Genomic DNA, 13,778 nt, shown 5'->3' with positions numbered 1-13,778 from the left:
TCGTAAATATGGAGGTATTTAAAACAATTTAATTATCTCATATCTTAACCGGTAAGTCACAATGAAAGGAATGCACGAACATTTTTGTAAATTTAATGCATTATTACTAGTGCACATTTTATGAGTATTACATATATAACTACATACTTTAGTTCTCTGGAACCCATCACAGGTACTATACGATAGAAGAGGATCTCTTTTTCTGGTCACATTATGAGGACACCAGAAACCAGATTACCAAGAAAAATTACAGAGAAACTCTGAAATCTGCAGCAACAAGTAGGAGAGTATAAGGAAACTAGAAAGGATATGGAACAACTAGAAATAAATTTTGGCGATTTGCAAAACAAAATAGGAAATTTAAGGAAACTGGAAAACGTAAAAGTAGAAAAAAATTAACCTAAAATACATAAACGACATACAATGAAAAGTGTATTTACAGGCGAGGAACGACAGAAAAGATTAGAACGAATGAAAACCTACTGAGGAAAGAAAAACCTATCAAAGGAGATGACCAGAGTATGATTGACTGAAGTGGTCCAGTGAGGCCGTAAAAGCAGAATTACATATTTCATACCTTGATATTACATAAAAATCCGGGCCCTAATCACGAGCGATATAAAAAGAACATACAGGTCGAATTTTCAGAAAACTAGCTGATGACAAACTATGAGAAAAGGTATCTGTTATACCAAACCAAACATCATAACATTAAGAGCTTCTTTGACCCTTGACTGTGACCGACTGCTGTTTTCCTTGTGGGTTCAGGACTGGGTGCCGTGTAATCAGTGCAACTAATTCCACTCCCGCTAACGCCTGTGGAGCCACTTCCTGGCGAGTGAGTCAATCAACAATGGTCAGTCCGTGCCAAGTATTTATTCATGTTCAAATGTGAGTTCTGTAGAGTTAAGTTACATGGATGAGTGACAGAGTCTTTTTGGCTGGTGGCGTGAAATGAAAGTAACTTGCTATCTCACCTCACAGGATTCCGATTTAGGACCACCTTCTGGGATTATTTCGAATATTACAATTACGGTGTGTAGTAGTAGATGTTGTTGTTGCAGTTGTTAGAGACGTTAAATTGAAGTCAACGCCCCTATAGTTTTTTTTTTTTTTGCTAGCGGCTTTAAGTCGCACCGACACAGATAGGTCTTATGGCGACGATGGGATAGGAAAGGCCTAGGAGTTGGAAGGAAGCGGCCGTGGCCTTAATTAAGGTACAGCCCCAGCATTTGCCTGGTGTGAAAATGGGAAACCACGGAAAACCATCTTCAGGGCTGCCGATAGTGGGATTCGAACCTACTATCTCCCGGATGTAAGCTCACAGCCGCCTCTATAGTTGAGAAAAGGAGAAAAAGTTTCGAAATTCTGATAAACGAGGGTAACAGGTGACAAAAGAGCAGAGGAAACAAACAGCTTTCATGGCTTCGCAATCGTAACATGACTGAGTATGGATAACAGTAGGTGTTGTCTTATGAACTGCGTATCTGAAAGAAGACAGAGAAAAGTCTGGTGCAAGTGATTTGAACCGTATAATCGTCATAGAGCAACAGGGTGATAGGGAAATGTTGCTTTCTACCATCCTTTGAAAGGTGATGGGTTAGTAACAGAGGACTTATCTCCGTTGTTGTATGCCAAGGTGATGGTGAAGACTCTTTGCTTATTGAGCATTATGCTAAGAGAAAGAGCCTTCGAAGAATATCGGCAAAAGGAAGAGAAGAAATATGAAAGGTGTGACAATGTAGGATACCCTCAAGTACCTTAATCGCAATATCGCCAGAGATAGTAAAGAACGAAATTTGACCAAGGGAAGAGGGATAGAAAATATAAAAGCGAACATGCATTTGAGAGGCCCTGAGAAGAAATTTCACTTACTACAAAATGATATTTACCGGGCCAACTGGCCGTGCGATTAGGGACGAGCAGCTGTGAACTTGCATTCGGGAGATAGTAGGTACGAACCTCACTGTCGGCAGCCCTGAAGATGTTTTTCCGTGGTTCCCCATTTTCACACCAGGCAAATGGTGGGGCTGTATATTAATTAAGGCCACGTCCGCTTCCTTCCCATTCCTAAGCCTTTCCTATCCCATCGTCACCATAAGACCTATCTGTGTCGGTACGACATAAAGCAAATAGCAAAATAATGACACTTAAGATTTCCTACTTCGGACCTATATGACATTCCCAGGATATCCTGAGAATATTTCTTTCTGAGCTTTTCAACAATACTTTGAAACATCCTGGAATAGTACCTAAATTCCCGTGTATCCTACTAGACTACTAACATACAATGACTATTGATATTGGCCATTAATTGTTGTTGAAGATATTACATGATTCTCTGTAAATGGGTCCTTTCTATCAATATCGTTTGGATGCGTCTTCATCATATACTTGTGTCCACTCGCAGCACATTAATTCGATGATGTAACCTCCGGCCTAGTGTGTCTGCATCTGACCTGATGAACAGTACACAGAACAGTAAATCCCTTACAATAGCTCTGTGGCACAGAAAGAGACATGCGGTTTGCGAAATAGTGTCCTTTATTTTCTCGCCTTTTGTGGCCCTGTCCCTTCTTTTTCCGATACCTTCATTCTTCGAGGTGTCGGAGCGTTTTCATTTTCTCTCTGATCAGTGTTAGAACAGGATGGATACCTTATTGTATTTCCTTTGAAAACAATAATCACCAACACCACCACTACCTTCTGAATAGTTAAGTGCCTTGGTTCTTTGTTCAACGTTGAGTGTGACACTATTCCAGACCCCCGTGCAGATTAAATGCGGCCTGGATGAAGTGGCGGCCAACTACCGGTGTTCTCTGAGATCCTCGGATACCAATCCACCTGAAGTCTATGGTTTACAGGACTGTTGTTTGCCCAGACACTCTGTATGGCTCTGAATGCTGGCCAGCAACATTCAACCACAAGCAAGCACTTCATATCGTGGAGATGCGCTTGCTTCGCTGGTCACTTGGACTTACCGGGCTAGATAATGCCACCAACCTAGATCTCCGGAAATTCAAGGGAGTTGCCCCGATGTGTGAGACACGACTTCGGTGCTATGGCCACGTAATGCGCAGAGAAGTTTCATTATTGTACAGATGGCACATGCATCACACCATCTGGAAATAGGCCATGTGGTCGACACAAGAAACGCTGGCTTCATCGCCTTCAAGAAGACATCTGGTTCCAAATGATGCGTGGAGATTAGCTTGCAGAACAGCGGACCCTGCTCCATTGCGGGACAAGTATTAAGAAGATGATGACCCGTAAGAATATTCTTTTATCATCACGCCTTTGACATTTCTTGATTGTTAAATCTATCTGTTGTAGTGGAGACGTGTAGGACGCGGTGGAAAATACAAGCATGTTTAAGAGGTGCATGCATTCGGAAATGATGGTGTAATGTTTTGGGCTGGGGTAATGCATTGCGTTGTACTCTTTTGATACCAATTCGATGGACGTTAACTGCTCAGCAGTATACCTTTTAGGGATGAATATGGTGCTCAGTTCATTTTCGTTGACGAAAATGCTCGCTCTCGCCGAGCTGCATCAGTCCAGAACCATCATAGATTCTCCCAGACTTCATTAGAGTTGCCCAGATGTAACAAAACATTCTTCCTCGAGAAGAATTCAATGGTCTGATCGGAAGCATACCACAGGGTGTCAGAGACCTGAATAATACCAGAGGAGACCATACGCAGTACTAAGGCAGATTGAAGAAAGGAAAATCTTCGCTAAAAGATTAAAAAAACTCAAATTGTAACCTTTTCATTATCGTTGTTTATTTTAGTTAGATATTGGAATAAAAGCTTTTGAGTTTGTAAAAGTTCATATTTCCAGATTGTGTGTATCCGTGATATAATAATTAACTTTCTGTAACTTTATTATTGCATTGCATCGCTGACATTCCTAACGTTTTTTGCATGTATATTTCAATGTTTGAGATACACACACTAAAAACACGAATAAAAATAGTAAGCATCTATATCAGAATCCACGCGCCGTGCAGTGCACGGGCGCAAGGTGCAGAAGACGACTTCACTTGGTTGACCAGAGTGCAAACCCCCACTCCACTTCCCCTTTTCGCCTTCTCCACCTTCCTCGCTGATCGTCCCCTCACTGCGAAATGTTTATGTGCGGTGAGCGGTGACACTGTTGTATGGGACAATGTTACCGGTGTTAAAACACTCTTCCTTCAATTGGGTTTGAGCAGACAATTTATCTTCTCTAGCTCTTCTTTTCCTTCATCTTTGCAATGATGCCAGTTATGCCTGGAACAAGGGATCGGCTGACAGCAATTTGAGAGCCTTCTTTACATTACAATCAGCAATAGGCCTTCTTGCACGCAATCTAGTTTTCGTACAAGTCAAAGCAGGAAAAAGTACCTTTCACATATTCATGTGGAACCAAATACAGAAATAATCTTAGCTGCTTCTCGATGCAGCTAAGGAAAATCTTCCTTCGACAAATTCTCGTAGAATTTGAACAAAGCCTTGGTATTGTACAGTAGTTCTTTTTGATTAACTTAATCTATAACATAGTTATTGTCCCACGGATTAAGCATTTGGCTTTATCGTCACGACTGATAACGAAATACGAAAGTTCCCAGTTCGATTGAAATGGACTTTCGGAAGTATTTGCTTTCTGTGAAACAGGTTGCTCCATTATTATGTTGTTGTCTTGCGCTTATCTATTTCACTGATAAACAAGCCGTCTACCACCGAACGCTTCGTCGCTCTCAGCGCACTACACCATCCGAGTCAAGCCGAGTTGAGCCGAATCGGAACGATGCACAGTGCACGGAATCTCTGCGCCTCGATATGCACGCGTGAGATTTTGAGCGTTTGAGAAGCCCTGATCTAGATGGAGTGTTGGAAATGAAATGAAACAGCATGTGTTGATAGTCCATGTGGCTGCATCGCAAACGTTACAATATCAGATCAATTCAATTTAGAAAGTGATTCGAACAGTTTTTCTATCTTCTTCTGAGACAAGTCAGCCCAGAACTGCTGCAACTGGCTGCTAATTCGCACTGGATCGATAATGATGTCCAAACTGATCCCATAAATGTTCTATGAAGGACAGATCGGAGAGCCACGCTACCCAGTAAAGTACCTCAACATGACGCAATCAGTTCATAGCCACACGTACTGCTTATATATGAGCATTTCATTGTTGAATGACTGTAGATGGATATTACTGGTTTTAAGTCTCAATAACCTTTACGGTTTTCGAAGATGCTCATTTGCTGGAATTTTGTCCGCAGTAATTCTTTTAGGTTCCACTACATCTACCGATGCGAGGCTGGCGTATTTTAGCACCCTTAAATACCACCGGTCTGAGCCGAAATCGTACGAGTAAACTTGCGCTCAGATGACTAGCGTTTCTATCACCTGAGTCACTCGGCCTTGCTGAAAGACTACTGTCCCTTGAGGGTTAACACATGAGGTCACAGAATGACAGTGGCATACCGCTGACATTCAGGGTGCCCCAAATCACTACCAGATATGTTCTTTAGACATATCCTAAGGCCCCCAACACCATGCAAGGAGTAAAGCCGGTGTGTCTCTCCGCACATTGGCAAGATGTGTCTTCTCTTTCGGTACCGTCACGTTCGTACACGTACAACGTGTATCTTGATTTCGTTGAAAGTGCTACACAGATACACATTTTAAATAACCACGCTATGTAAATGTGATCGTCCTAAACAGTTTGCTATACGCTTACTTGCAGTATGACCAGAAAATGAAAAAACAAGTCACTGTACTGATTACAAATTTCCATTTAAATCAAAAGCGAACTTCTTCCGCGAGATAAACCATTTGGGACGGTCAGATCTCTAACTACAGTACTCTTTAGAAATCCATGTTGAATCACTCCATTATGTAAATATTATTGTCCTGAATGGTTATTACACCGAAGGACTCCGTTTTGATTTAGCCTAAGTGAAATTTTGTCCAGTTTATCTTCCTCCACTGCTGATGGTGCAAGATACAATTCTGTTTTGATCATCTAATGAACTCTGGCGATGACCACTTGATGAAATATAACCGCTGTCTCTTATCATCTTCCTGTGGTTAGGGATGGTAGAATTCATCCACAGTATCGCCCACCTGTCACAAGAGCCGAATAAATGGGAAACCAGGTTCTCAACTTCGAAGCATGCATGGGCGACCATGACTTCCCTACCTGTGTCCGGGCATTGTTTCCACTTACTTTTGTCAGGTTTCCCACTTCCATTTTTCCTATCCGACCTCCCTTTGTTTTCTCTTCCAAACCCGACGGCATAAGGTTTGCGAGTCATAGGGAGTCTTCCTTTCTCGTGCCATTCCTAGCCCTTTTCTTCCTTTTGCCGACATATTCATCCTTCGAAATGTAGAACCTCTTCCATTTTCCATATATTTCATATATGGTATTCCCACAGAAGTGATGCGTTTAATAATGTTCATTAAGGGTTGGTTTCTTTTTTTTACTTCCACCCCTCTCTCTCTCTCATTATACAAATATTATCTCGCCTCCTTTGTAATTAAACACTTTGTACTTGCATTACACCGTCCCTTGTAAAATTGCAAAGTTTTTCTGTTTAAAATTTATCTTAATGATATAATTGCGTGACTCGTCGGTAATAATGAAGATTATACTTACTAGTAAAATAAAAGGAGAGGCTGCCTCACCGAGGCGGTAAAGGCGTGCTCGATTCTCCCGGAAGGACGTTGGTTCGAATCCCCGTTAGGAAGTCATAAAATTTAAGACACTAGATTTCCACTTTCGGAGATGCACATGGCCCTGAGGTTCACTCAGCCTACACCAAAAATGAGTACCAGGTTGATTCCTGGGGGCAAAGGCGGCCGGGCGTAGAGCTAACCACTTTACCCCACCAAGTGGCGAGGTTACGGATAGTGGCCTTCATGGCCTGTACGTGGATAACTTTGCTTTGCTTTGTAAAATAAAAATTAGGAGAAACATTACGCTATGTATCGAATATTATGATAATAATTTTGAGACATACACTAGACAACTTGACTTCAAAGGCTTCCTTGCTGCGGATGATGCTGAGATCATTGTCTTCCGAATTAAACGATGTTACACAATAACATGCAGTAAACCCTGACGTTTCACCCTTTTCGTGATTCAGGACATTCTCATGAGAATTCTAACGGTGAATGTTAAACTAACGCACACTTCTGTAAGAATAAAAATGAACGTGCCCTGGTGGTCCGTTTAGAATTGTGATCAGTATCCGTGATTTTATACTCGAGATGTTCCACAAATAGTATCATGAACTGATAATCTTATTGCGATCCCCCTTTAAATCAGTTTTTGAAAGTAATGTAATATAATTCGAAAAATGGACGGCACTAGTGTTTTAATCAAGCAAAACATATAAAAGTTCTTCGTCATTTCATATTTCATCAGTATTTTCGAAAAAAGAAGTGTCGTTGTTGTTTAGCAAGAAGGAACTTCATAATGATATCTGTCAGGATTAACTCTGCACAACTAAACTGTGCGCCAGACTTAACTCTACGTTTCAGTAAACTCTGTAAACATATCTCATGGTTGAATAGCTAAAACGTGCAGGTTTACTACCACTAACATAACAAAACTGCTTAATCTGGACAACTAAATGATCTATATAACAAACAGATGGCAAACATGCATTTAATTCAATTTTTATTTGTCAAAAATTCATACAATTATTTCCTGAGATTCATTAAGAGTCCGCTTCATCGAAGCCAGGTCCATTATCTACGATTTCATTAGTTGATGAACTTTCAAATTTATGTGGACTGACCTCCTTGTCATGATTGGCCGGGCATGGACAGGGAGAGTTGGCGGGAGACATCTGCTGGGAGGATAACCTCATGTCGTCCTTAAGGTCGTCTTTAAGACCCCCATCAGGCTTGGGGACGCCCAGCTCGTAGATGTTCATCATATGGGCTGCCTGTACATGCACCATCAAGTCCCACGCACTCTGGAAGGAGTCCTTGCATAAGACGCACAGAAGCATGGCCGAAGCTAGTTCATCGCCCGACGGTTCTGGAACACAAAACAGTTTATCAGGAGAAATCATAATCAAAATGTAAATTCAGAAAAACTCAGCATCTTAATTATGTTTTAGAAGACATGTATGTGGGCTCAAGCTGTAAAGACAAAGTTCAACTATGGTCGTAATACTGAAAGATGTATTCTGACAGTTCGTATAGGCAGGTCCATTTACTGCCTACTTGGGTGAGAAGAAGGGAGCAGGGGGTATGGTTGCCATGGAAACATGGGCGTGGCCATTGCGGTTTCCATGGAAATAAGCCTGCTGGCCGGGTCGAGTTGCTTGGAGTTGCCAAACCTCTCACTTCTGAGTGGTGGTGGTGATGGTGGTGGTGATTATTGTTTCGAGAGGAAGTACAACTAGGCAATCATCCTCTATATGTATAACACTAATCAGAGAGAAAAATGGAAGGGGTACGACAATCCGAAAGATGAAGGTATCGGCCAAGCTAGGTCGGATAGGGTAAATGAAAGTGAGGAGCCTGGCACAAGTAAGTGGAAGCAATGCTAGGACTCAGCTGAGGGCCCTGTGTCGCTAACCCACGCTCCAAAGTTTAGAGCCCCTGAGGCCCCTTTTAGTCGCCTCTTACGACAGGCAGGGGATACCGTGGGTGTTATTCTACCGCCCCCACCTACAGGGGGACTTCTGAGTGGTCTGAGCGAACGAACAAATGAACCGGAAATGAGGGGAAAGAGAACGGAATGCAGGAATGTGGCAACACAGTGCAGTGGCACGTGCAATGCTCCTGCCTCCAGCCCTGTCTGTCAGAATGCATCTCTAAATATTACGGGTATAAGTACGATTAATAGTCAAATCTTGAAGACTTATGATAATACTCGTTCATTTCCTAGGACTATAGACTTGCACGATGATCCTTTAGTCGTTATTACTTTTCACGCAGTAACAGTTTCATGATATACATTGAGGCCAAGGTGTGCCCTATATTTTTCCAATCACTCCATCCACTGACTGATTATAGTAAGCGTAATATTAGGTAGGGTCAGTCTCTAGATATCATTACGTATTAAACCTAGAATATATTTTGAATGTAATGTACTTATTTCGTACTAAATAAAATGTATTTATGTTTAAGGACAACGTTTTGAACTAGGTTAATCAATGAAACGAACTTTATATTTCTGACCCTATCATGCTTAGATTTTCTAACATTATTTAGGCAATGATTACAACTGTTGTTGAAAGTAACGTTGTTTAGTAATGCTAACGAATATTAACGAGTAATAATAATACTTACGAAACTAGGCTTAAATATACATTAGCAAATCTTGTCAATACGTCTCAGTGTAAATGGAACGTGCAGAATTTTCCTCAAATTACGAAAGCCGATAGTTTCCTTCTAAGGGAAACCCTAGGGAATGTATTCAATATAAACAGGTGAAAATGAAAGCAAACGCTGCGTGACACTTCTTAATCACTAGGAGAGCTCACCCTTTTGAATCATATGCACTAACAAGGGAGCGACTTGTGTTAGACTGGACAGAGTTCAATGAAACCTGGTTAAGTGATCAACATTTCCTATATTTGGTGATAATAATCATTTTACAGTAAAATTGATGAAAAGTAGCTTGGTGGCTCGGGTCTGTTAGAATATGCTGATGTAGTATGACTTCGTGTACGAACTGTAAGTGGATTCTAAAATTACATAAAACATAAAACTTAGCCTAGTCTTGTCACGATTTTTGTACGGTATGCAAACTTATTTACGTATTCTTATTAACGTACGGCATATGTAGTACATGTAATATATTTACTTGTGTGTATTATTACAGCGTTGTTTCACGTCAATCCGACAAGTAATAGCAAATTTCAAGAAGGGAGCTGAATTATTTATACTAGGCAAACACTGAAGAATACGATTATAATAATGCGTATATCGAAATAAAGGCAGAGATATATAGCATTCATTTGAGTGAGGGTGAGACAGAGTGTTTGTTTCTTTAATTCATCGTTGAGTACGGCCAGTATCCAGTAATCGGGAGATAGTGGGTTCGAGCCCCACTGTCGGCAGCCCTGAAGATGGTTTTCCGTGGTTTCCCATTTTCACACCGGGCAAATGCCGGGGCTGTACCTTAATTAAGGCCACGGCCGCTTCCTTCCAATTCCTAGGCCTTTCCTGTCCCATCGTTGCCATAAGACCTATCTGTGTGGATGCGACGTTAAGCCAATAGCAAAAAAAAAAAAATCATCGTTGAGATAGAAAACCGACTTATTTATGAATATCTTGATTTATCATGTACTTGGGTAAGGGAAACTCCATTATTGTTACATTGAGGTTAGTTTGTTGATGGTTATGTCTCGTGATTTCAATATGTAACTAGCCAAGTTGGCAGCAGTGATGAGCTATTCAAAAGAGACAATAGTCACCACCACCACCACCACCTCATTCAAAAAGTAGTACACCGGAACGTACAGCATAAATGATACGAAGGATATGAAGGGTCAGGAAAAAAAACCCAGATATGTCAACCTTGTGTCGTAATAAAATTAGTGGAGAAATTCTGGTCATGGGACCAAACTTAAATCAGTTTACTAACTTCAGTTATTCAAAGTATATGACTTTGTAACATTTTATTTGATTAGCTAGTAACGTTTTGAAATTAAAATTTCATTTTCCCAAGTTCTGAAGGAAGTTGGATTAGGCCCTACCTGTTTTTCCCCTGACCCTCCATATGTAGTTAATGTATGGTCAGGTGGATGGAAACAGATGCAGATAGCAAGATGCGGTGATGGTAACAAAGCCAAAACGACCATTTACTGCATACGCCTGTTTCATCTCAGTCAGTGTACGCGTCTCCTAAACTTGCCTACTTCACTCCCCTTCCAGGCATGCGCTCGCTATCGTGACGACTAACCATGCATGTCTTCGAAACAAAACCCTTCCCGGACATTTCGCTGGCATGTCTTCTAGTTCTTCAAAGTTGACCACCCTGATATTCGTTCAAAGTACTTCAGATACACCGTGTACATATAGAATATGTTGGAATTCTACGTCACTTTGACAATATATTTCACCACAAATTATACTTGTTTACGAAATAGACAAGCGTAAAACAGCGAATTTTTGACGATGATTTCTGTGATGGGCAATACTAGAACAGGGCAATAATAATCAAAGGAAAGAAAATAATTGTATCTGCACGTTATTAATATATTAAAAACGGTCTGTAAAAGTAGACTTGGAAAAATACAAATATGAAAAAGTGCAGGTCTTTGTAACTTGGCAATTGTTTGTTACAATAACAAACAAGAAAGGAAAGTTTCATTTCGTTCACCACTGTTAACTTCTTTATGAAGTACAAGTACCTTAATTGCCATGAACTGTATGATTACTACTGCCCTGTTCTAATATTTTGTATTAGAGAAATCATCGCTCAAGTTGCCTATGTCTATGTGGTAAACTTGCATACCAAGTCCTCAACTCGAAGACTGTTTGGATCCCCAACAGCTGACATACGTAGCCTAGGTGTTACTAAAGAGGAAATGAGAGAAATAAAAGATTGAAGAGTGAGGTAATATCCCATTGCTTTCCTCGCCGGACCAGAAGTCTTCACACAATTCATCTCAGCGACTGGCTGCATACGGAAGCACGTTATAACAAGGTATATGTAGAATTCATCAAGGGCTGTGGTCTTAAAATGGTGCACATTAAGATAGGACCATCTTCTGTAAAATTTAGTTTAATTTACAACATTTTTGAAGAATTCACTCATCCCGGGAAATAACAAGACAAGTCAAAAAATTATATTTCTCAGGGGAAGCATTTTTAAAACAATACGAATTCATCAATTCACCAAATGTTGTCAAACCATTCTGCATTATAAGAAACAAATGTTTAAATAATGGCTTGGGCTGGATTTTGCTTAATTAAAAAATGAAGTATCTGCTTTACATCGTGATGAATCTGATTTTTCCTTTACTGAACAGGCATTATTTTCTTATGTGGACCAGTAAAAACAACAGCAACTGTGTAAATTCACTGTCCATAATCCATTTACAAGACAGTATTGTCGACGTCCGCAATAACCACATAAAATGTATTACACATAAGACAAACTGACTTATCTGGTGGAAGCCACTATTGTTAAATATATTCAGAATAATCACAAGATAACTCAACTTATCTCTTTCTTACCGGACATTGTTTTGTATTCATGAATAATCTGGAAATAAAATTTGGTTATTTATTCAATATTAGGACAAAATTTCTTATCTTGTTAGTGTCAAAGGATAACCTTAGTAGGTTACTGCAAAAATTTAAAAATCCGAAAACAATGATTTGTCTGGTTTTTCCTCGGGATGAGTGAATTACGGTTAGAGGAAAACTATGCTATATCTAATGTGATAATATCAGCTTCAACAAACATTTCTCTAAGACTAACAACCTGGTAGCCGCGCAACCCACTGCTTCAATTGATTTGGCCAAAGTTTTCATCGAAGATTCTCCCACGGTTAATGTTAACAGGGACTAATGCTTTTAAAACTTAAAATATTAATAACTACTTCAAAATAATGATGAAGGACTTATTATGACTCTCACATAGCGAATATATCTAACAGACGAATCCTTGCTTTACTTTCACTTTGTATTTACTGAAATATAACCCTTCCGAATGGGGCTAAACATACAAAATATTCTGATTTTATGTTTACATGAAATTACAACTAAAATATATGGCATGGTTACTTCCAACATTACATTCTTACTCCGCCTTCTACAAAGGAAGGCTCTCTCTTGCAGTATCACCAGAGTTGAATATGTGGAGCACTTTTACTAGTCTGCAGCACGAATCATGCGAGCACAAAAGCTTCAAGACATAGTAACCCCTGTAGTTTAGCATATGAATGTCGGAGACTGTGTGCCAGGCCCATGAATAATGGCTTGTGTCCACTCAGACTTTACCAGGGTTGTGTAGAGACCGGATCTTTCCGGCCCTGCTAACATTCTTACGACACCTCAATGCTCTATTATACATTATAACGATGTCATTGACTCCAGCTAATACAGGAAGAAGCTGGACAATGTGGCGATAGCGTCCTACTGTTGCTAATGACCTGCAGCAAAGCTTCACGCACCAACAATCGACTTGTTTACGTATAATACAGAACATTATTCATGCTACAACATAATATTGACGACAACTGTGACAAAAGACCATGTTCCAAAACAAACAAAATGAGCAAAACGCATGCGCAAATATAGTTTTGAAGAGAAAATATTAAAGGTATGAGCAGAGTATGTTTTTTATTTCTTGTTCCTCAATTTTGAAGACAAAGAGTCACCTCATATCCTATGATTTGATTTGGAAGCTACGTCATTTCAATTTCGTATGTTCCAGTGCCCAACCTAGCTCATATTGTTGATCCTAAGTAAGGTATTTCCGCTGTGATTTTTACACTTACTTCAGGCATCAGATCATCGCATTCGTTTTATTTCATCAAAACTAGACATTAAGTAAGATTAAAGTCACTTTTCCACCTAGGATAAGGATCGAATAGTCCACAGAATAATTATAATTCAGTATAAATGCAGCGAATTATAATAAGTGAATTAGGAAGTTCAGTTTCTAGATAAATATAAATAAAAGGAAGTCCATTACTTAACTGATTACATGTGTATGTGTGTAATTTATTTCAAAAACATTTACTTTCTTAGAAATGCGTACATTCACTCAACAATGTTCATTAAGCGAAAGTAACGTTTGGGAGCGTA

General features: G+C 39.9%; 1 protein-coding gene across 2 annotated transcripts in view; it reads right to left on the bottom strand.

The window, feature by feature from the left end:
- The window catches only part of LOC136885364 (uncharacterized), a 1,248,630-nt gene that overhangs the window by 76,027 nt on the left and 1,158,825 nt on the right, over positions 1–13,778 (bottom strand). For both annotated transcript variants that reach the window (XM_067157879.2, XM_067157886.2), the window contains exon 8: positions 7,796–8,040. In XM_067157879.2, the coding sequence (XP_067013980.1) occupies positions 7,796–8,040 (245 nt within the window). The remainder of the gene's footprint in view (positions 1–7,795; positions 8,041–13,778) is intronic.

This window comes from Anabrus simplex, chromosome 1 (assembly GCF_040414725.1).
Source record: "Anabrus simplex isolate iqAnaSimp1 chromosome 1, ASM4041472v1, whole genome shotgun sequence".
Taxonomy (NCBI): domain Eukaryota; kingdom Metazoa; phylum Arthropoda; class Insecta; order Orthoptera; family Tettigoniidae; genus Anabrus; species Anabrus simplex.
This window is presented reverse-complemented; position numbering and strand designations above follow the sequence as displayed.